General features: G+C 49.6%; 3 protein-coding genes and 1 pseudogene across 34 annotated transcripts in view; 2 read left to right on the forward strand and 2 right to left on the reverse strand.

Moving 5' to 3' along the window:
• Window positions 1–1,064: 1,064 nt before the first annotated feature.
• On the reverse strand, window positions 1,065–6,006 carry CFAP141 (cilia and flagella associated protein 141). 2 transcript variants are annotated; one of them, XM_025915294.2, is made up of 4 exons: window positions 5,797–6,006; window positions 5,455–5,495; window positions 1,867–1,996; window positions 1,065–1,302 (listed from the first exon to the last, which is right to left on the reverse strand). In XM_025915294.2, exons 1-4 carry the CDS (start codon window positions 5,827–5,829, stop codon window positions 1,201–1,203), a joined length of 306 nt encoding a protein of 101 aa, XP_025771079.1. In that variant the 5' UTR covers window positions 5,830–6,006; the 3' UTR covers window positions 1,065–1,200. The 2 variants fall into 2 exon arrangements, with proteins under 2 accessions (XP_025771079.1, XP_086549378.1); XM_086693252.1 differs by lacking the exons at window positions 5,455–5,495; window positions 5,797–6,006 and having other exon boundaries at window positions 1,867–2,186.
• LOC147572163 (ubiquitin-conjugating enzyme E2 C pseudogene) lies at window positions 2,809–4,482 on the forward strand (annotated as a pseudogene).
• A 613-nt stretch (window positions 6,007–6,619) lies between the features above and the next one.
• Window positions 6,620–16,705, reverse strand: LTAP1 (lipid transport auxiliary protein 1). Of its 3 annotated transcripts, XM_086693249.1 has the most exons (8): window positions 16,392–16,701; window positions 16,024–16,125; window positions 12,644–12,727; window positions 11,778–11,895; window positions 11,519–11,572; window positions 10,742–10,908; window positions 10,596–10,654; window positions 6,620–7,072 (listed from the first exon to the last, which is right to left on the reverse strand). In XM_086693249.1, exons 1-8 carry the CDS (start codon window positions 16,455–16,457, stop codon window positions 6,877–6,879), a joined length of 846 nt encoding a protein of 281 aa, XP_086549375.1. In that variant the 5' UTR covers window positions 16,458–16,701; the 3' UTR covers window positions 6,620–6,876. The 3 variants fall into 3 exon arrangements, with proteins under 3 accessions (XP_086549375.1, XP_086549376.1, XP_025770891.1); XM_086693250.1 differs by lacking the exon at window positions 10,596–10,654 and having other exon boundaries at window positions 16,392–16,705; XM_025915106.2 differs by lacking the exon at window positions 12,644–12,727 and having other exon boundaries at window positions 16,392–16,697.
• Window positions 16,706–16,912: 207 nt separating this feature from the next.
• UBAP2L (ubiquitin associated protein 2 like) overlaps window positions 16,913–21,297 on the forward strand; it is a 39,766-nt gene continuing 35,381 nt past the window's right edge. For 27 of the 29 annotated variants that reach the window (XM_086693211.1, XM_086693215.1, XM_086693222.1 and 24 more), the window contains exons 1-2: window positions 16,951–17,048; window positions 20,990–21,119. In XM_086693211.1, the coding sequence (XP_086549337.1) occupies window positions 21,030–21,119 (90 nt within the window). In that variant the 5' untranslated portion in view covers window positions 16,951–17,048; window positions 20,990–21,029. Of the gene's footprint in view, window positions 17,049–17,242; window positions 17,408–20,989; window positions 21,120–21,297 lie in introns of those variants that run through there. The other 2 variants (XM_086693202.1, XM_086693203.1) reach the window with 2 other exon arrangements.

The following is a 21,297-nucleotide window of genomic DNA, read 5'->3' on the forward strand; positions in this document are numbered from 1 at the left end:
GGGAAGCAGGGCTGTCGGAGGTGAGGACGAATGGGTGCATGGGGGCACAGACACAGGCGTGGGGTGAAGTGGCATCTCGGGTGCATGGGGGTGGCCGGGGCGTGGCGAGGGGCTTGTGAACGGCCAGGGTCACAGTGAAACCTGAGAGAGAAAAGGGAGGACACCGGCTGTGTGCCAAGCACTAGGCTTGCTCGCTATGAAATTTTATTTAATCCTCATAATGATCCTATGAGATGGGCATCACTGTCCCCATTTTCAGAAGAGGAAACTGAGGCTCAGAGAAGTAACTTACACAAGCTGACAACAATTAAGAGGCACCAGACTTAGAACCCACACCTGACTCCAAAGCCCACACCCTTCTCCATACCTGCTGCCTCTCTGTGCCCATCGGTGGGGCGTGCAGGGAGAAAAGGAGGGGGCTCTGGTGTCGGAGGGGAGAAATGCCCACTGAGGGTTGGAGCCAGACGCGGGGAGGGGGTGGCGGCGGGACGGGGAGACCAGAGTCGTGCAGCGCACACAGCCGCACGGAGCAGAGGGCAGGACAAGCTCCGTGTGGACAGGACAAGTGGCCGACGAGGATGCTGACAGCAGGTAAGGGGACCGGGAAGTTGTTCTGGCCTGGCGGTGACAGTTTGTCCTGGCACCTGTTACCGGCTGCACAACGGGGTTCTCTCTGGCTTGTGATGTCATTTTATGCAAAGCAGATCTTCATAAGTAAGGTTCTCTGTGGCCTACAGATGCATGTGGCCAACCAGTACCTTTTAGAATTCTTGAGACTCTGAAGGCCGTGAGATCGTACACGCTCTGAGCAGCTGCACATAAATCGCTCCTCCTTACTTCCTTATAGCTGCCTCACCCCTCACTGCACTGGAGTTTGGAACCCTGTCAATTTGCAGAGGTGGGAATTCGGGTCCAGAGGAAAGAGACCTGTCCCAGGTCTCATCATGGGACCCCAGGCCTCCTGCCAGCCAAGCGCCACGGCACCCATGGGTGAACAGCCACACTCAGAGCTATTTGTCCAGGAAGATGGAAAAGGCGAGAGGAAGTGAGATCGGAGAGGCAAGTGAGCAAAACCCAGGAAGCTGTTTTAAGATCACGGGTACAGCTAAACACTTTTGCAACCAATAGGGATTCAGGGCCGTAGAATGAGCCATATGTCTGCCTTCGAGCCGTTAAGAGCCAGCTTTGTTTTGGGCGCCGTCAGAGTCTCTCCACGTAAAATGCTCTGCCCGTCAGATTCAGTTCCTGCTGGTACTGCTGATGCTCCTGTTCAAGCAGCTGGTGCAGGGCCGCTCGACGGGCCTGGCAGGGGTGTGGGGGGTGGTGGGGGGGGCAGAACAGAGTGTGACGTCAGGCTGGCCCCTTTCCTCGTTCTCCCGCGATGGCAGTCCAGCGTGCGTCCTCCTGGCTTTGGACTTAGCTGTGCCACAAAGCTAGGCGGTAGCATCGAGGCTGCGCACTGCAGGAGAGGCCTACGCAAGTCTTTCTCCGTGGATGAGACCCCACGTTCAGCAATTACTTGCTGAGAACACCATGAACCGTGACCTCCGCCAGGCCCCGGGACACACAGATGGCGACCTGCTGGCGACCGGGTTCTCCCGGGAGAGAGGGGCTCTGAGAGGCAGGTGCCAGGCACGGACACGAGGGGAGCGAGGACTAGTCCGCGCCCCGGGACTGGAGGCCGGGTCACCTGCAGCCGGACGCGAAGAGCCACTTGACGAGACCCGGTACTGCTCCAGTGTAATGCTGAAAACCTCAGAGGCAGACACACTGGGCAAGTACTGGCAGCAGTGAAGAGCTTGGGACCCCAGCGGACTCTGCAGGGCAGTGAGGGTGAGGCTTCAGGTCACCCTTGCGAGAACTCACCGTCAGCAGCTGCTTGTTGGCCAGTGCCAACTCCTGTCCCCTGGTGTCCTGCATCCTTAGGGCAGCATACAGGTTTCTCCTCTGGCCCAGCGGCGTCTGCCACATACAGTGGGTGTGTGAATTCTGCCACCTGCCCCAGGCACAGAGGAAGGAGCTGACTGGATCAGTTTGGAGTGGTGACACAAACCCCATCACCGGAACCTCTGCGCCCATGTCAGAACACGGCCAGCTCCTTGAAGGGTAACTAGAACTAAGAACCTAGTATGCGTTGAATACACAGGCCGCTGAATCATCATAACCGTGTGTCAGAGATACTAATTTTGCACGGCACACACGGAAACAAAGTTCAGGTGAGTCGCCTAAGGTCACTTAATGGCAGACCTGGGTATCAAAATCCAGTCTAAAAATTAATACCTTCCGTTACACCATGGTTCTCATCCTTAGCTAGACAACATTCTGCAATCATTTAAGGTTTTTTAATTCATGAGAGAAATATGCATTTCTCTCCCCCCACCTCTCTCACACGTGTCCTCTGCTCAGGTAACCCTTGAGTTTTATTTATTTTTTTTAAGATTTTTAAGTAATCTCTACACACAACGTGGGGTCAAACTCACAACCCCAAGATCAAGAGTCACACGCTTCGGGGCGCCTGGGTGGCTCAGTCGGTTAAGCGTCCAACTCTTGGTTTCGGCTCAGGTCACGATCTCACGGTTTGTGGGATTTTCTCTCTCCTTCTCTGTCCTTCCCCGGCTCGTGTGCACGCAGTCTCTCTCAAAATAAATAAATGATAATTAAAAAAAAAAGACTCTCATATACTAAATGAGAGTTGCAATCATGCTCTAAGTTCCTGTCTCACTGCCCTCGCTGCTCCCAGAGCCGTGACCCAGTGGCTGCCAGTGTCGCTGCCTCCGGGGGCGGGGGGGGGGGGGGGTTGCCGCCTGGGGTCCTGTGGGCAAGATGCCCCAGCAGGAGCCGATGACCCCCGTGGTGTCTGGCAACAAAGGAACTTCTGCCTTCCCTGAATCAGGCAACCTTTCACATGGGTGGGGCCATCCATGGAGCGGTGGGCACAGCATGTCAAGACCTGAAGTTATCAGCTCCCCCAGGAGTCCCGCAGTGCTGACAACACACCCGGAGGGAGGGTCCTCATGCCCTGCTGCCACCCAGACCTGGACACCCAGGGTGACATCTGCCTGGACATCCTCAAGGACAAGCGGTCTGCCCTGTATGACATCAGCACCATCCCGCTGCCCACCCAGGGCCTGCGAGAACTCAACACCGATAGTCCTTTGAGCACACACGCTGCTGAGCCTGGAGAAACCCCCACAGCCTTTAACAAGTATCTGCAAGAAAGCTGCTCAAAGCTGGTCCTTAGCCAAGAACCCGGACTGTGTAGACTCTCTACGTTATCTTTCTTATTTTTTATGTTTATTTTTGAGAGAGAGAGAGAGAGACAGAGAGACAGAGAGACAGAGAGAGATAGCATGAGAGGGAGGAAGGGCAGAGAGATGGGGGACAGAGGATCTGAAGCAGGCTCCAGGCTCTGAGCTGTCAGCACAAAGCCCCACGTGGGGCTTGAACTCATGAACTACAAGGTGATGAACTGAGTTGAAGTTGGACACTTAACCAACTGAGCCACCCAGGTGCCCCTAGGATTGTGTATCTTCAGCTGTGGGGTCACTTTGGTTTAAGTCTCTGGTTGAGCCCTTGTGGTGATGAATATAGTAAACAAATACATTGGGCTTAAAAAAAAAGGGGGGGGGGCACCTGGCTATCCCGGCGGAGCACGTGACTTGATCTCGGGTTCCTGAGTTCAAAACTTATGCTGGGTGTACAGACTATTTAAAAAGAAAATCCTGGGGCACCTGGGTAGCTCACTGGGTTAAGAGTCCGACTCTTGATTGCGGCTCAGGTCGCGATCTCACGGTCTGGGGGTTCGACCTCGGTGCGGCTCTGCACTGACAGCGTGGGGCCTGGCCGGGATTCTCTCTCCCTCTCTCTCTGCCCTACTGCATGTGCTCACTCTCTCTCGGGATAAACAAAAAAATATATATATATATACACCAAATGAAAACTGAAAGCTTTGTTCTTCTGCCCCAGTTCTCAAAGTTACCAGTTTGTGTATTTTTCCAGAAAGTTTTTCTATCATACACTAGGAAGTATATTTTTTTATTACCACACGCTCATACATTTGTTAGTAGAAGTAGTTAACAGTTGGACTTTCCTATCAACACATACACACTTGCTTCATTCTGTGTAAAGGCTGCCTAGTATTTTTATATCATCACTTAACAAGGTAGGCTGTTCCTAGTTTTTAAAATTTAAAGTAATCTCTCCACCCAACACGCGGCTGCAACGCAAGACCCCGAGATCAAGAGTCACTTGCCCTTCGACTAAGCGCACCAGGTACCCTGGTTTACTTTTGTAAACAATGCTGTCCAGAATGCTGTTTATGTATGTTCTAGAGCTTTTGCAGGCATGTATATGCAAGGTCAACTCCCTAGGAGTACAGCTGCCACTTCTAAGGACATGTGAATTTTGAGATCTTAAGTGTGACAGATTTCATCAAACTTACCTTTGTTTTTCCGTTGTAAAAATATTTTTTTGAAGAACTGATCATGTTTGACTATTTTAATTTTTTAAATGTTTATTTTTGAGACAGGGAGAGAGGGAGACATACAGAGCGTGAGTGGAGGAGGGCCAGAGAAAGAGGGAGACAGAATGTGAAGCAGGCTCCAGGCTCCGAGCTCTCAGCACAGAGCCCAAGGCAGGGCTCAAACTCACCAACTGTGAGGTCACGACCTGAGCCAAGGTCCGATGCTTGACCGACCGAGCCACCCAGGCGTCTCTAAAAATATTTTAAATTTCTATTTATTTTTGAGAGAGAGTTGGGGACCGAGGATCCAAAGTGGGCTCTGGGCTGACAACACGGAGCCCGATGCGGGGCTCAATGTCACAAACCGTGAGATCATGACCCGAGCCAAAATCAGGAGTCAGACCCTTAACGGACTGAGCCACCCAGGCACCCCCATCAGACTGTGTTTGTAAAAAGGCTGCATCCATCTGGACTCTCACTAAAATTGAACGCATTTTTCCCACCTCACATCCTTGCCAGCTGTGGGCATAACCACCTGTTAAACCTTAAAAACCGGGCTTATCCTCCCCAATCCCAGACCACGCGGTGACGTCTTCTGGGTTGAGGTCCGGACGTGTTTTCCAAAGCTCCCTGGGTGAAGACACAGAGCCCGGTCTCGTCATTCGCTCATTCAACAAATACGGCGCACCTATCACGCGATTGATACAACAAATACTTGCGTTCTTCTTAAAAAACAACAACAACAACAATTTGCTCCAATTCTCCCTGGGAGGATGGGAAGAAAGGGACAGTAAAGCCATCTGGGTGGCATGGGGAGCGAGCTCGAGTGAGCACCGGGAGGCTGGTCCATGCTGCGGCCTGCACACCACAGTGTCCTTCCTCAGAGCCCCGGAGGGCGAAGCGGGTCTGCAAGGTGGCCAGGGGGGTGGGGAGGACACGAGGGTGCGGGGGTCAAGCTGAGGGGAAAGGGAGAGGGCAGAAGCAGGAATTACCTGTCGACCATCTTCTTAAATCCCAGGACCCTTTGAAAACTCTGCAAGAAAAGCGAGTCGCTGATCCGCCTCTGGCTGGCACCCCATCCCCAGCACCCTCCCCTCAGTCCAGAGCCCTGTCCCCAGCACCCTCCCGGAGGGGGCTCATGGGCCTTTCCTGAGAGAGAAGCGAGGGCACTGGGTCCAGAAAGTGCGCAGGGAGCAGCCTGGGAGCAGCCGGTGTGGAACCACCCACAGTCTCCTGCTGTTCCCACCCGCTCACCTCAGGGCACCTCAGGAAACCGGAGGGTCACCCATCTGGGAAGTTCGTCCGGCCCCGCCCCACCCCCCAGCTCTGCACACCTCTTCTACTTTCGTGGTCTTTCCCACAGACATGTCCACACGCTTGCGGGACACCAGCCCAGGACACAAGCAGGCTCTTGTCTCTGTATCATCCAGTCACCCAGGTTTCAGGAGTCATGGCAACACGTCTGCCTCCAACAATGACCCCGGGTCTGCGACCTGATTGGTCACCTGGCCTGTTGCCCTGGAGACCAGAAGCGAGTCCCAGTTCTCAGGCTATTCTAGGAGCAAAGACCAGAGCCCCAATTTTAGGGTTTCTTCTGCGGGGTCTCAAGGAGCATCCATATGATCCTAGGTCCAAAGAACATATCCTGTGCCTGTTTGATTAAAAGGCACCTATAAAGGAGTGAATCACGTGTTTTAATTGTTCATTTTATTAGTTTTAACGTCAGAGCAGGGCATTGGTCTGACCATTGCTTCACTGTCCCATATAGCGTCCCCAATAAATGAGGGGGGGTGGGATCGTGTCAGGTGCCAACATTCCCTTTCCCATTTATTCAGGACAGCATGTAAAGAAAGCCTGAGGCCGATCCTCGCATTTCCGGGGACCAGGTCGGGTTAACGTTTCCACACAGCCTGGTTTCCATGGAGCACCAGGCAAGTTGTTCTGCGCACCTCACGGCCTCCCCAGACCTCCCCACCAGCTCACGTCTGCCTTTCCAACCAATCAACTCGAAGATGTCTCAAACACAAACGGTTCCCATCCACCTATGTATGAAGGGGCAGACATAGAATGCACCAGGCCCGGCTCCCCCAACTCTTACAATTTAGGACTATTTATAGTCTGAGGACAGGGGAAAAAAGGCCAATGAACAAACTATAATCAAAACCAAGTGAGGATTTTTAAGGAAGCCATGATGGAAACATTAAAACATCTGAATTCAACTCCAGAAAAAAGTGCTACCAAGGGAAAATCAAGTCCTAACCAATTCTCTGAAACTGGCCATAAGAACAGGTTGGAGAATGATCCTCTAGGCGTGAACCCTACGAGCTCTGGACGAAGTGGGAGTTCGGCTGACCGGCGCCCACCGGCCAGATGACCTGAGGCCACCAGTAGCAGGAGCAGTGTCCATCAGCCCGTCACAGAGTACTTTCCAGTGTGTTATAGTTGTCCTTAAAGCTCTTCAGTTCAAGAAAGTGCTTGGCACGTTTACTCTTCTGACTGGAAGGGAGGTAGGTCACCTGGATGGTTGTCGGGGAGACTTCAGGAGACTGGGTTAGGTCTTTGGCGGCTGACTGGTGCTGTCTCTGAGAGCTCCCGCTTCGCGCTTTGACCCTGGAGGATACAGAGAGGGCAGGTCACGGACAGAATGACGACTAACACAAGAAGGCAATTCAAGCAAGACTCAACCGCTCCATAAACATGGCGGTAGCCACAAGTGATCCCTTGTCCTTGTCCTATCTTATAAACTAGTGACTAAAAGCCCATCTGATAGAACTAGCAGAGAAAACAATTTTCCCAGAGTCCTTGCCTCTGGCTCAACATCTTCTTTTTTTAGTGTGTATTTTTGAGAGAGACAGAATCCGAAGCAGGCTCCAGGCTCTGAGCTGTCAGCACAGAGCCCGACATGTGGCTTGAACTCACAAACTGTGAGTGAGATCATGACATGAGCCGAAGTCAGACGCTTCACCGGCTGAGCCACCCAGGCACCCCTGGCTCAACATTTTCATCTCGCTATAAAGAAAACCTTTATTTGTTATCATTTTTTAAAGTTTATTTTAGAGTCTACGTACATACACGTGGAGAGGGGCAGAGGGAGAGAGAGAATCCCAAGCAAGCTCCATGCCTAGTGTGGAGCCTGATATGGGGCTCAGTCCCACGACCTGGGGATCATGACCTGAGAAGCCAGAATGAAGAGCTGTACACTTGATCGACTGAACCACCCACACGCCCCAAAGAAAACTTTTTTAATTCTGCTGATTCACCTCCTGCATCTATGCCACTAATATACTCCCAATCTAAAAAAAGTCCCTTGAAAACTGAACACCAAAAAATAAGAACAGAAATAGCTATCAAGTACTTACGACATTAAATTGGTCCTTTACCAACATCTAATTTACTGCCATCCCAATATCCCTACGTGGCAGTAACATCCCCAATTTCCAAGTTAGGAAACTGAGGGCCCTCTTGCTTAAGGTCACAAAGCTAGTAAGTGACAGAGTTGGGACAGGAATCTGTCAGATTTCAGGGCCTCGTCTTCACTAACCTCACTGAATTGCTCTAGAAATCAGAAATCAAGGAGTGAATTTTTATTTACTTTTTTACTGTTACATCCCTTTCTTTTAAAATTTTTTTAACGTTTTTATTTTCGAAGGAGACAGAGCATAAGCGGGGAGGAGCAGAGAGAGAGGGAGACACGGAACCCGAAACAGGCTCCAGGCTCCAAGCTGTCAGCAGAGTCCGATGTGGAGCTTGAACTCAGGAACCGTGAGATCACGACCTGAGCTGAAGTTGGACGCCCAACCGAGCCACACAGGTGCCCTGAATTTTTATTTTATTTTTTTAAAGTTTATCTCCATACCCAATGTTGGGCTTGAACTCATGACCCTGAGATCAAAAGTTGCATGCTCTACCAACTGAGCCAGCCACATGCCGACGAGGACTAAAGTTTTTTGTAATTATTTTTTTAAGAATGTATTTTATTTTAGAAAGAAAGTACATGTGATCAGGGGAGGGGGCAAAGGGGGAGAGAGAGAGAATCTGAAGCAGGCTCCATGCTCAGCGCAGAGCCCAACGCAGGGCTTGATCCCATGACCTCTGGGATCATGATCTGAGCCAAAATCAAGAATTGGATGCTCAACTGAGCCACCTAGGTGCCGATTTTATTATTTTAAAGATTTTTTATAAAGCTTATCTGTTTATTTTGAGAGAGACGGCGAAAGCAGGGGAGAGGTAGAGAGAGGTAGAGAGAGGTGTAGAGAGAGAGAGAGAGAGAGAGAGAGAGAGAGAGAGAGAGAGAGAGAGAGAGAGAATCCCAAGCAGGCTCTGAGCTGACTGCACTCAATCCCACGAACTGTGGGATCATGACCTGAGCAGAAATCAAGAGTCGGGACACTTAACCGAGTCATATAGGTTCTCTCAAGGACTGAACTTTTAATAAAATTGTGGTAAAATAGACCGTTTTTAAATGTTTACAGTCCAGTAGTATTAAGTATATTCACACCGCTGTGTACCCATCCCCACCACCCATCTCCAGAGCTCTTTTCATGCTGCAAAACTGAAGCTCTGTCCCCAGTAAGCAATAACCCCCCACCCCTGGCACTGTCACCTTCCCATCTTTATGAATTTGAGGACTCTAGAGACTTCACCTGAGTTAGAACCAGAAGGTATTTCTGGTTCAAAGAAACCATGCTTTGAACACGCCTTCTGCCTGACCTCCAGAACAAGCACCCTTCCTCGTCTTCCCCTGCTTTCACTCCTCTTCTGAGCAGTTTTTACCAAACCCTTTGTTTTTGGAACAAGGTAGTTTAGTTTCATGAACAGAGAAAAGACAGGACAGACATACTCCTTACCTTTTCAGAAAGAGCCTTATTCAACACGGCAGAAAATGGACACGGTTCTTTTCAAGGCTGGTAACTAACTTTTTATTTCTACATGGGCTTTCCCTCTCCACCCTTTGAACATCTGTATAAACAACACCATGAAACCACGCCAGCGCATGTTTTAAACACTGTCAGACAAAAGTCGTGATTCCTATTACACAAAAACTCAACAGCTGATGCTCTAGTGATGCCCTTAGTTTCAAACAAGGTTCCTAAAGCTGTGAGTGGTAATAAAAATGGGGGGAGGGGGCACGTGTGATTGTTATCAGACCAAGACATGAAAGGAAAACACTAGAACCTGAAAGAGGAAGAATCTCTGCATTGAAAAACTTTATTCCGGGGCACTGGGGGGCTGTCAGTGAAGCGTCCGACTTCGGCTCAGGTCATGATCTCACAGTTCGAGAGTTTCAGCCCTGTGTTGGGCTCTGTGCTGACAGCTCAGAGCCTGTTTTGGATTCTGTGTCTCCCTCTCTCTCTGCCCTCTCACGCTTGTACTCTCTCTCAAAAAAAAATTTTTTTAAAGCGTCCAGGATCCAGTTACCATTAAAAAAAAAAAAAAAGTAACTTCATTCCCTGGAGGCGCCTGGGTGGCTCAGTCGGTTAAGCGTCCAACTTAGGACTCAGGTCATAATCTCATGGTTCTTCAGTTTGAATCTCACATTGACTCTGCGCTGATAGCTACGAGCCTGGAATCTGCTTCCGATTCTGTGTCTCCCTCTCTCTGCCCCTTCCCCACTCATGCTTTGTCTCTCTCTCTCTCTCTCTCTCAAAATAAACATTAAAAAAAAGAAAAAAGGAACCTTAGCCCCCCCCCTTTAAATTTTTGTAATGTTTATTTTTGAAAGAGACAGTGTGTGAGTAGTGGAGGGGCAGAGAGAGAGGGAGACACAAAATTGGAAGCAGGCTCTAGGCTCCAAGCCGTGAGCACAGAGCCCGAACGACCACGAGATTATGACCTGAGCAGAAGTCGGACGCTTAACTGAGCCACCCAGGTGCTCCAACTTTATTCCCTTTACCGGTCTACATTTTACACCAATTCTGACATTTTACTGAGCTGAAAAAAAAAAAAAAAAAAAAAAAAAAAAAAAGGAGGGGGCACAAAAGTAGAAGCTTCTCCTACTGTGTTCTTATAGAGCAGCACATGCTTTCAGAGGCAAGTAAGGCAGAACAAGACAGCTCGTCATTGTGATTTTGTTACTACTGCTCATGAAGGGCATCTTGCTGGGGGTGGGCCAGCACCCGCCCCCCACACTTACACGGCGGCCAGCTCATTCAGGGCCTCCTGGTAGCGCAGGTACTCACTCTGCCCAAAGACCTGAGGAAAGAGGAAGGAAGAGTGGGGCTCCCTCAGGCTGGGGCATCCCTTTAGTCCCCTGAAGGAAAAAGTGGCCATCCGGCTTACCCCCGTCCCATAGCGGGCTGTCTCATAGCCATCCAGCAGGGTGTCGATGAGGGCCTTGCGCACACCCTTAAAAGGAGTACTAGTGTTCCGGAGATCTAGCAGGTAGGAGCGGAAATTCTTGCCCATTAAGGAACGGGGATGCCTGCCTTCAGCATGAAACGGGATCTCTGAGGAGACAATCACACAGCACAGTGATAACCCTTCTCCCATTTGTTAGTCTTTTTAGTTAACCTTCCAAATTTAGGAATGGGCCGAATGAGTGAATTGGGGGTAATTCTAATGGAATGAATACGACCGGAGGCCCAGAGCTGCGTCTGAGCGGTCACAGGGTGCTGGCAACACAACCGTAGGCTCCACCGATGGTACCAACAGTGTCTCCTTTCCATCTACCCCCTACTCACTCCGGCTCTGAGACGTAAACCATGTTTCAGCACAAACAAAGCATACTTGACAATGGCCCACACGGTAGAAAAAATTCAAGAACCATTTATCTCGGTCTTACTGAAAAAGCGCGGGTGTCACTGGTCTTGTGTAGGAAAACAAGCAAATTACCACCATCCGGTTCACGAAACTAAAGGTCTAAATAATAAAACAAATTCACCCTTTGAAGAAGAAATAACTTGCCGCCATCATTTCCTTAGACAAAATAACCCAGTACTCTCAAAACTCCAGGAAATTCCTCCCAGCGGGGGGCAGAAAAAGCATAAGGTCTAATATACACAGCCCCCCCACCCCCTCCCAGCCCAGGCCCTCAGCCTCCCGTCAAGTCGCCCCTACCAGAGGCGCGGACGGCGTCCAGGGCTTTCATCCTGTACAGGTAGTTGTAGCAGCCTGTTGAGAAAGAGACTGGTCGTAGGCATGACCTCAGATTCCTCAAACTCCAGTAAGCCAATAAACTGCCTCCCCGCATCTCACATGTGCCCAGCAACAGAGGAACCACAGGTGCCCAGCAGCTATGCTGACAGCTCAGAGAGCAAAGGAATTCTGAACACATGGGATTCCTCACTCAAGCGTCCTCCGAGAGCACGCCACATACTCTGATTTCCCTGGGCTTCCAGCTGGAGCAGTCTCGCATCGCCGTCTGCAAGGAGCTGAGGTTCATACTTGATGTCTTGAACCCTGGACAGCCGAATGTCAATCTCTTCTCTCAAGTCCTGTTCACACAGAGAAAAGAGCGTGCGATCACTTATCCTGTACTCTGCTTCCCGTCAGCCTCGAAACGGGGCAGAGCAAGCGAGCAGCTATGACAAAAGCAGCACAAGAAATGCTCATCTGGCTGGTAACGTTGCCAGGTCAGGCTGAAAAATATAAGGATAGGCTTGGGCTCTCTAAGAACTTCCCCCAACTGCACATCTCTAACCTAGCTCCGTTTAAAAAAATTTTTGTAAAGTTTATTTTGAGAAAGGGACAGCTAGTGTGTGAGCAAGGGAGGGGCGGGTGGACAGAGAATCCCAAGCAGGCTCTGCACTAGCAGCGCAGAACCCCACACAGGGCTTGAACCCACAAATCGTGAGATTATGACCTGAGCCAAAACAAAGAGTCGGACGCTCAACTGACAGAGCCACGCACGCAACCCTCTAAGCTAGACCTTTAACCTGCCAGAATTTCCTCAAGTTCTATGGCATCAACATGATTTCTGACTCAACTGAATTTAGGATCTTGGTTAGGTGTTCTAACAAACTTCTAGAGGAAGAGAAAAACTGGACAGCAAGTGAAAATCATAATCTAAAAATCTGTGAGAATACACCTGTATGTGGTTTCCAATAGTTTGGGGACTACCTTACCTGGTGGATCACAGGACTTCTAAAAGCTTTCTCCTGGAGTACACTTAATTTTTTAAGTAGGTTAATTCACATCCACGATATAAACTTCGAGAAGATACTACAGTCACCCCTCACTCACCCCGAAGCAACCACTGTTAAGTCCACATCCATCTCTCTCACTTAAAAGGGCTGCCAGAGCCCCAGCAGATTTTTCTTCTTGTAACTTTAAAAATTTTTTTTTTAACATTTATTATTCGAGAGACAGCACGCGAGTGGGAGAGAGACAAAGAGAGAGAGAGTGAGACACAGAATCCGAAGTAGGCTCCAGGCTCTGAACTGTCAGCACAGAGCCCGATGTGGGGCTCGAACTCATGGACCGTGAAACCATGACTTGAGCCGAAGTCAGACGTTTAACCGACTGAGCCACCCAGGTGCCCCACTTCTCGTAACTTTTTAGCAACTGCCACTGTGGAATAGATCATACGTGAAATACACGCTATGTACGTTTTAAGTAATTATGAAAACTGTGAAGATGAACATCTATGTCTGCTCTCCTGAAGCCATGTGTGCCTAGTTCTGATTAAATGCAACACCCCCAATGTTCATTTGTCAACAATCTTACTTTTCTTCACTGTTTTATCACATATCAACCTGAACAAGCTGTTTACCTTTGCCTGGTTTCAAACTTCACACAAATGAAAAAATATTTTTTGAATTCCTCAGCAACTTGTCTTTTCAAAATTTTAAATACTTTACTAAGTTAGAACTTACATGGAATAAAATGCAACCAATTTGTGTGGACTGAGTTTTGACAAGTAAATACACCCACTCAACCACCATTGCAACCAAGACAGAACATTTCCATCACCCCAAAACGTTCTCCATGTCCCTCTGCAGTCAACCTCTTTCCCTGCTCCAGGAAATAATTATGTACTTTTTATTGATACAGTTGTGTGTTCCAGAATTTCATATAAATGGAACGGAACAAAATGGCAGATACTCTTTTGTGAATGGCTTGCTGGCTTTTTTTACTCAGCATGTTTTTGAGATTCACTCATGTTTGTCTTTTTCTTTTTTAAAAATGCTTTAGAATTGCGGCACCTGGGTGGCTTAGTCAGTTAAGCGTCCGACTTTGGCTCAGGTCATGATCTCACGATCGTGGGTTTGAGCCCCACGTTGGATTCTGTGCTGACGGTTCAGAGCCTGGAGCCTGCTTGTGATTCTGCCCCCACCCCCCTCCCGCTTGCACACACTCTCTCTCTCTCTAAGATAAATGTTAAAAAATTTTACAAATAAAAAAATGCTTTAGAAATTCATGTGTGTCCATATGTTCGCATTGTTGAGCTTACTTTCACTCCTAGTATTCCAAAATACAAATAAATCATAGATATATTCTTGAGTAGACGTTTGGCCTAAGAATTTCTTCTGGAAATATCACAATTGCTGCCATGGATATTCTTAAAAAAAATTTTTTTTTAATGTTTTATTTTTGAGAGAGAGAGAGAGAGGCAGAGAGAGAGGGGGGCAGAGAATTTTAAGCAGGCTCTGTGCTGACAGCAGAGAGCCTGATGCAGGGCTCGAACTCAGGAACCATGACATCATGACCTGAGCTGAAGTTGGGACACTTATCCAACTGAGCCATCCAGGCAGGCCCTGCCCCACGAATATTCTTCCATGTCTTCTGGTACAACACAAACAAAAATTACTTTCTGTATGATAAGAGTGGAACTCCTGCACCATGGGATTAGGTACATGCGGAATCTTACTAGATAATACCTGGTTATTGGCCAAAGAAGTTTTAGTAATTTATACTTCCACCAGCAATGAATGCAAACTTATTTTTTATTATTTTTATTTTTTGGTGCAAAAAGCTCATTCTATTAAAGCATGGGGACAGGACCCATGGGCAGGAAGAACTGCTGAATACAAATTTAAATGAGAGAATTTTTTAAAGGGAAAGGAATCTTATCTAGTCCAGGATGCTCCAAAATCATCAAAGTTTTTAAAAAGATTTTTAAAAATACTATTTTTGAAAGAGAGAGACAGACAGACACAGAATCTGAAGCAGGCTCCAGGCTCCGAGCTGCCAGCATAGAGCCCAACGTGGGGCTTGAACTCACAAACTGTTGAGATCATGACCTGAGAAGTTGGACGTTTAACCGACTGAGCCACCCAGGTGCCCCAATCATCAAAGTTTTGATTGGATCCTGGTGTACTGGTAGCCAACCCTATAACCGTCTTATGGATGGCAGGTGGCATCTGGAGAACTGAGGGAACGTAGAAGAAGCACCGTTGAGTTTTTACACCATGACACGTTCCTTAAGGCTTTCCGTGAAATACATCAGCCGAGAACAAAAAAAAAGGAAGATTGCCAGCACTGGTTGTTGAAAGGACACCCAGCCAGGAGTCGAGCGAACTGTGTACTAGCTCCGGTTCTCCCACTAACCTGTTTATCACTCAGTAACACGTTACTGAGCACCCACTACACGCAGGCCCTGGCTTTACTGTGAACAAAACTGGCATGGTGCCTGCATTCCGGAAGCTTATGGTCTCATGGAAGGTAAGCATTAAACAAGCAGACAGACACAAAAGCAAACTTGTGATAAAACTGTATCCAGAAAAACAGGTTACTATGAGAAAAAAAAAAGATCACCTACTTTAAAACAGGTAGTAAACTCTCTTCTTCAGAGGAAACAACATTTGAGCTAAGATCTAAAGAGCAAATCAGCTAGCCAAGAGAAAACCAAAGACCACTCTATGCCCCAACAACAGCACATGCAAAGACTGGAAACCTAACATGTGTAGCCGGATCCCGGCTGGATCCTTGGATCAGAAAGAGCCAGAAGCCGAAGACAGAAGCAGGACTGGGGGTGGCGTTTAGACCTCTGATTTCCAGGTGAGGTTTGTGGAAATGCTACAAAGGCGGAACATATAAAAACAGGGAACTCAGGAAAGAGGTCTGGGAGACGGAGAAAATGTCATCACTAGAGATCTACAAGCCAAGGAAAGGAAGATAGTTACCGGAGAAAGTGTGAAGACTCCTGGACTATTCACCTTGGGCACGTCCTGGGGTAAGCTGCTTCCTTCTCAGGTTTCAGCTCCTAACACGAAGGACTAGGGGGACCAGGGGATTGATGAGGCCCCCAGGAGTGGAAGGTAGTGCAGCGGCAGATCCTTCTCCGTGACCTGGGGCTAACCTGCCGCCCTAACGCAAACCTTAAAACAGAAAACACTGGGCGGCACGTTGAGCTTGCGAACTCTGTCCACAGAGTTGGCAAATTTTAGTCCAAATCCTTCACTCCGCAGATGCAAAAACTGTTGCCTCTGCGCCCAGTGCACGCTGTGCCGCAGCAGGGGGAGCGGAAGCCAGAGCCACGCTGACCGTTCTCTCTCCGGCCGAGCGCGGGGAGAGCGACAAGGGAACTCGGGAACCAAAGACATCTCAAAGGCGAAGGCCATCTCACTCTAGGCCCTGACGGAGCTGCAGAACCAGGCCGACCTCGTGCCTTAAGGACCTACCTTGGGGGCGTTGTGTCCCACGGGGACATGAGGTCCCCTTCGGGATTTCATTGCAAAGCGCATGATTTGCCTCTTCACAAAAATAAACAGCAGTACGAACACCTGTCCAAGAGATAGGAAAAAAGGACAGTATCTTTAGCAAAAACACAGTAATTTTTTAAAAAGGGGGGGTGGGGCACGCCTTCCTTTGAGGTCCCCAGCTGCAAGCGCTCAGGGCTGCTTCGGGGCACGTCCGGGGGCCAGAGGGCAGGGGCAGGGCGCTCGGCCCCCAGGCGCTCCGGGGGCAGGTACGAGTCCCAGCCCAGGGCAGGCGCAGGTGGGTGAGCGAGCGGCCGGGGGCGGAGGGCCGGGACGCGGGGTCTCCTCACCAGGCTCCCGTAGGCCATCACCAGCACGACGTTCACGCCGGACAACCAGTTACTGCCGGACGCCATGGCCTCCCGCCCCGCGCACAACCGCTCCGGGTCAGCCTGGGCTCCGCCGAGGCCCCGGCGCCTGGGCTCCCCGAAACTCCCCGGCCATTTCCTCACGGGGAAACACCGACGCTCAGCCGGCCTGAAAACATGGCGGACAGGGGCCCAGGAAACAAGAACGCCGCCTTCCCGCTGCCCCCAGCACGTGACCCAGGTCCGCACCGGCGCGCGCCGAGACGCCGGACGACGCCGGACGACGCCGGACGACGCCGGGAACAGGAAGCGGATGCCGACAGTGCGTCACGCGGCGGAGGCGGGGAGGACGCGCGGAGCCGCAGCGCCGCGGCTCGTGGCGGGCAGTGCGCGCGCGCTTGCGTGCGCGTCCCTTTTCGCGTCACGTGCCGGGGGACGCAGGCAGGCAAGTGGGAGGGGGAAGGCGCGAGAGCGAGCGCGCGAGGGGAAAGGAGGGAGGGGGTGGGGAGGAGGGAACCTTACATCACGTGACAGGGGCGGCGCGGCCCGGGGTGTCAGTGTGGAGGAGACTGAGGTAAAGTTGGGAGCGCAGCGGCGTTGGCGGCGGCGGCGGCGGCAGCGGCAGCGCGGCGGGGCCGGGTATTGTCCGCGGCCCCTTTAAATCCGCGGTCTCCCTTTCCCCTCCCTCCCTTCTCCCGTACCCCGCCGGGCCCCCCCCACCCCAGTCGGCCCCCCGCCCCGTGCGTTCCCCCACTGGACACCCCTCCCGGTCGTGCGAGCCCGGCGCCCTACCCAGCCCCCTCCCCCCTAGTTGGCCGCCGGAGGTTTTGTTTATGGTTGGATTTGCGGCCTAGTGGGCCGCGCCGGAGCCGGGGCCTCGATTTGGGAGCGTGGCCGGGGCGGGGCTTGGGCGGCCGGAGGGGGGGGCCATGCGGCTAGAGCCCGAGCGGGGAGAGCGAGGAAGAGCGCGAGCGAGCGCGGCCTGGGCCCCGCCTGAGGTAGGGCCCTCTCCGGCCCGGCCGCTGCCGTGAGGACGCCGCGGGGGCCGGCCTCCCTTTGCAGCCCGCTGCGGGCCTTCTCGGATCCGGATCCGGCCTGGTTTGGGGGTGGCGGGGGGAAGGGAGGACGGCGGGGTGGAGCTGCCCCGAACTCCCCCCCATGTGGCCCTCAGTTCGGAGTGCGGAGGATTAATTTGTTCCGGGTGGGAGGTGAGGCGGCGATTGGCCCCGGGAGCTCCCGATGTGGCGCTGAGCGGGGCGAGCCTCCCATCCTCCACGCGTGGGCTCGCGTCCCCTGTCCGCTTCCAGCCTCTTTGTCAGCTCCTCTTACCGCCCGTCCTGCTTTCTCAGCGCCCCGGCATGGGGGACGGCTTCTCTGCCGCTGTCGTAAGCGTGCCGTGGCCCACGCTGGAGTTTGGGGGGCCCCGGACAATTAGGATGTTGTTGGGGAAGCTGGGCGGGCCGACCCCCACAGGGTGTGTTACGCCCGAGGGACGTCACTGGAGCCCTGGGGTGCGGGTCCACTCTTCTCATAATAGGACAGGAATCCCGAATTTCCTCAGACCCTTCACTTTGTGGACGGTCCCTTAATGGCTTTGCAAACTGATGTCACAAACAGGAGACCGCTCCGCCACCCGTCTCGAAAAGTAGCCACCTCTGGTGTAGGGTGATGGGGAAGGAAAAACGCCACAGGGACAGGCTCTTTTGTTGTTGTTGTTGTTGTTGTCGTTACCGTTTTTTGCCTCTGAGTGCCCCTGATTACTGGATGGAGAAATCCTTTTTTTGTTTTCTCCCCGTCCACCTTTCACCGTCCTTATCCCGCCGTGGGGATGTGTGGTGTGACTTGCTGGCGGATGATGGGGGTCCGTGACAGCCAGCATCACCGGAGAACCGGAACGTGTTGGTTACGTGTGGGTTGCCACAACGGGTTTGAGATCCTACACCATTGTCCTTAAAAGAGCGGACCGTGCCGGTGACCGTTTCCGTTGTGAGCAGCGAGTACTGCTGTCATGTAACTGAGGATGAAAGACCTTAAAATGTACTGTTGCTGATTACTGAAGCCCCTTTTTTGCTAAATGTGCCCTAACTGGCAAGTACGCTTTTTAAAACGAGATTCAAGTTTGTGGACGAGGGGATGCAGGGGTCATTTCCACAAAACATCCAGGGGAATTAGCTGTTCTGTTACAGGTAGCTACCCCAGTCCAGCTTGAGTGTCTGAATTGTTTCTCTACTTAGATTGTAAGCTCCCTGAGGGCAGCAACCAAGTCCTATCGCTTTTGTATTTTCTAAAGTACTGGACACATAGTAGATACTCAATAAATACTTGATTTTTATTTTTTTCTGTAAAATTTCTTTGGCTATTTTTTTTAAGTAGCTGGTTTTCAAAAAATGGTCAAAGGCACTCCTGTGTTGAAACCTGTATTCCTGCACTTTTCCCTGGGTCTCCAACACTTCTCACATGTTGCCCGTAAATACTTTTATTTTCTAAGGAAAAATACTTAACGAGATTCTTCCTCTCCACTGTGATAACTCTGGGTATGTGTCCCTGCTTGCTACGAAAAGGCTACTAATTTTGCGCCCTCCAGTGATCCATCCCAGATCATTTAATTTTGACCTGCTGCTCAGTGTTGTTACTACCTAGGTGGTAAAATTTTCTTAGTCGCACATTTCAAAGCACTTGTAAGAGAGAAATTGAAGTTAACAGAGGGAGTCTTCTGGACTGTTCTTTTTTTTTGTTTCATTTTATTTCCCTTGAGTCATTATGTGGCTTTCAAGATGACTTTTTAATATATCTACATTGACCGGTATGGTATATGGAGTTCATATTGGTAGTCACAGCATTCATATCTAGTATTAACTTATTAACTTGAAATCACACGAGAAGTAGAAAGCAGTATTTGTAAGCTACAAGAGTGTTTATTCCCATTAGAGATTTCATTTTAGAGCCAATTATTTAAAAGCATAATAGTTTTCGTCTAATTTTAATTTTTTTCTTTGATTTGAATCCAGGGGTACTGGTTAAAGAACACGTTTTTTTGGTGTGTGTGTGAGTGTTGAAACTTGACTAGTCTGGGAAGATGGACTATCTGTGTAGCAAATAGTTTTGTAGTAGCTAGAAATATTTACAGGCCTTTGTGTGCACATATGTAGCAGAAAGAGGTAAGGGTTAAAGAATTAGCTCTGAAATTTTCTTAAAAATTTTGGTGAGAAGGTAAAACTCTTCAGTCTGAATGACTGCATCAAAAGAGAGACCTCTGCAGCCTCTTGATCCGCTTTGGTGAAGAATTTATCTTCAGGGAAGTTCGTTTTCTTTGAGACCTGAGAAACAGTAAGATTCACTTCCCTAATAATTAATCCGTCTGTATTTCTTTAGAGGCCCAACCTATGTCTCTCAAATCCAGCAATGGCTTTTGGGGAGTCTAGAATTATCCCGTATAAAGTTTCGTTAATGAAAAAAGTTACATGTAGAGCAGAAAATATAAACGTATCCTCTTTGGAAGGGAATAAAACCATGCAGATTAACATCTGATTTTGAGCCACTCTGTCGTAGGATGAGTATTTTCTTTGTTTACTCACCGCAGCAGCTGAGGTTGCGGTATAAAGCAAAGTATGAACGGAAGGAACTTAAGTTCAGGAGAATCGTAGCCTGCTGGAAGTGTTAATAACAAAAACCGTTCTAGTTTTGAGAAGGCCCTGTGTGTTTTCTGTCTCAACAAAGTCCTCTCGCTGGCAGTAATGTCTCGTTTAAAATGATATCCTAGAAGCCCTTTCTTGCAAATAAAAACTTTGTGCCAGACCCTTTTGGTTTGGGACAGATTTGGAATTCTCTGTATATTAAGGTGAGTGGTAAAGGGTAATTGCAATTCTGGTGCCTCAGAACAGTGGACTAGGAGAGCAACAGAAAGTAGTTGCAAAAATAGTGTGTTGGAATTATCCAGGGAACTGAGATTCTTGAGCAAAGTCACTGGGGCTAATACTTGCCTTGTTGAAGGTTATGGAAGCACCCACTGCATGACGAGAGAGACAGACAGAGACAGAGAGAGCACGCGCGAGCTTGAGGGAGGAAATCTAGACTTGAGCTTGTCCTTTCCCAAGTGATGGGGGTTGCATGCAATTTACATATTGTAAGGGAGGTAGGGCTGTTTTCATAGGTAGATTGAGTTTCTCTATTTTAAATTGTTTTTATTTGTTTGGAGTATAGATTAAGTTCCCTTCCTGGAAGGCTTTTGTTTCCAGGTTTTGCTGATTAGCTTTCCTTTTGTCAAAGGGGCTTTAGATATTTGTGTGTAGAAAGCTTTGGATTATTAACATTGTTTTACGAAACTTCACAAAGCTGCATATAGGGACTAGTAACCAAACCATGCGCATGACTTAAACCGGCAGTCACCTATGCTTTATATATTTCTTCTATAAAAATGGACTACTAACAATTGTTCCTTAAGGAATTTATCAAACTGAGTATGTCTCAAGAACAGATGACTCTTCTTGGTTGGTGAACATGTTTGGTGAAGGTGCTGATGAAAGAGGTTGAAAACCTGTTTTGCCCATATTTAATATCTGAATTTTTTTTTAATCTTTCAGTATTCTACCTTGTAAATACTGTTATTTGTATATACTGTAAATGATGACGTCGGTGGGCACGAACCGAGCCCGGGGAAACTGGGAACAACCTCAGAACCAAAACCAGACACAGCACAAGCAGCGGCCACAGGTAAAGAACCCAAGGGATGCATTGCCAGCATTGCTGATTGATACTGGTTCCCACCCAGTGCAGCATCATTCTCTGCTCTGGATTATTGGTTTGCATTTTTTTTTTTTTTCTAGTCCTTGCCTCTCCTCTTTACTTAGGGCCTGATGACTGTTGTGGTAGGCCATGATGAGCATGCTTG

Source organism: Puma concolor, chromosome E4 (genome assembly GCF_028749965.1).
Source record: "Puma concolor isolate L17-30 chromosome E4, mPumCon1.1.hap2, whole genome shotgun sequence".
NCBI classification, from domain to species: Eukaryota; Metazoa; Chordata; class Mammalia; order Carnivora; family Felidae; genus Puma; species Puma concolor.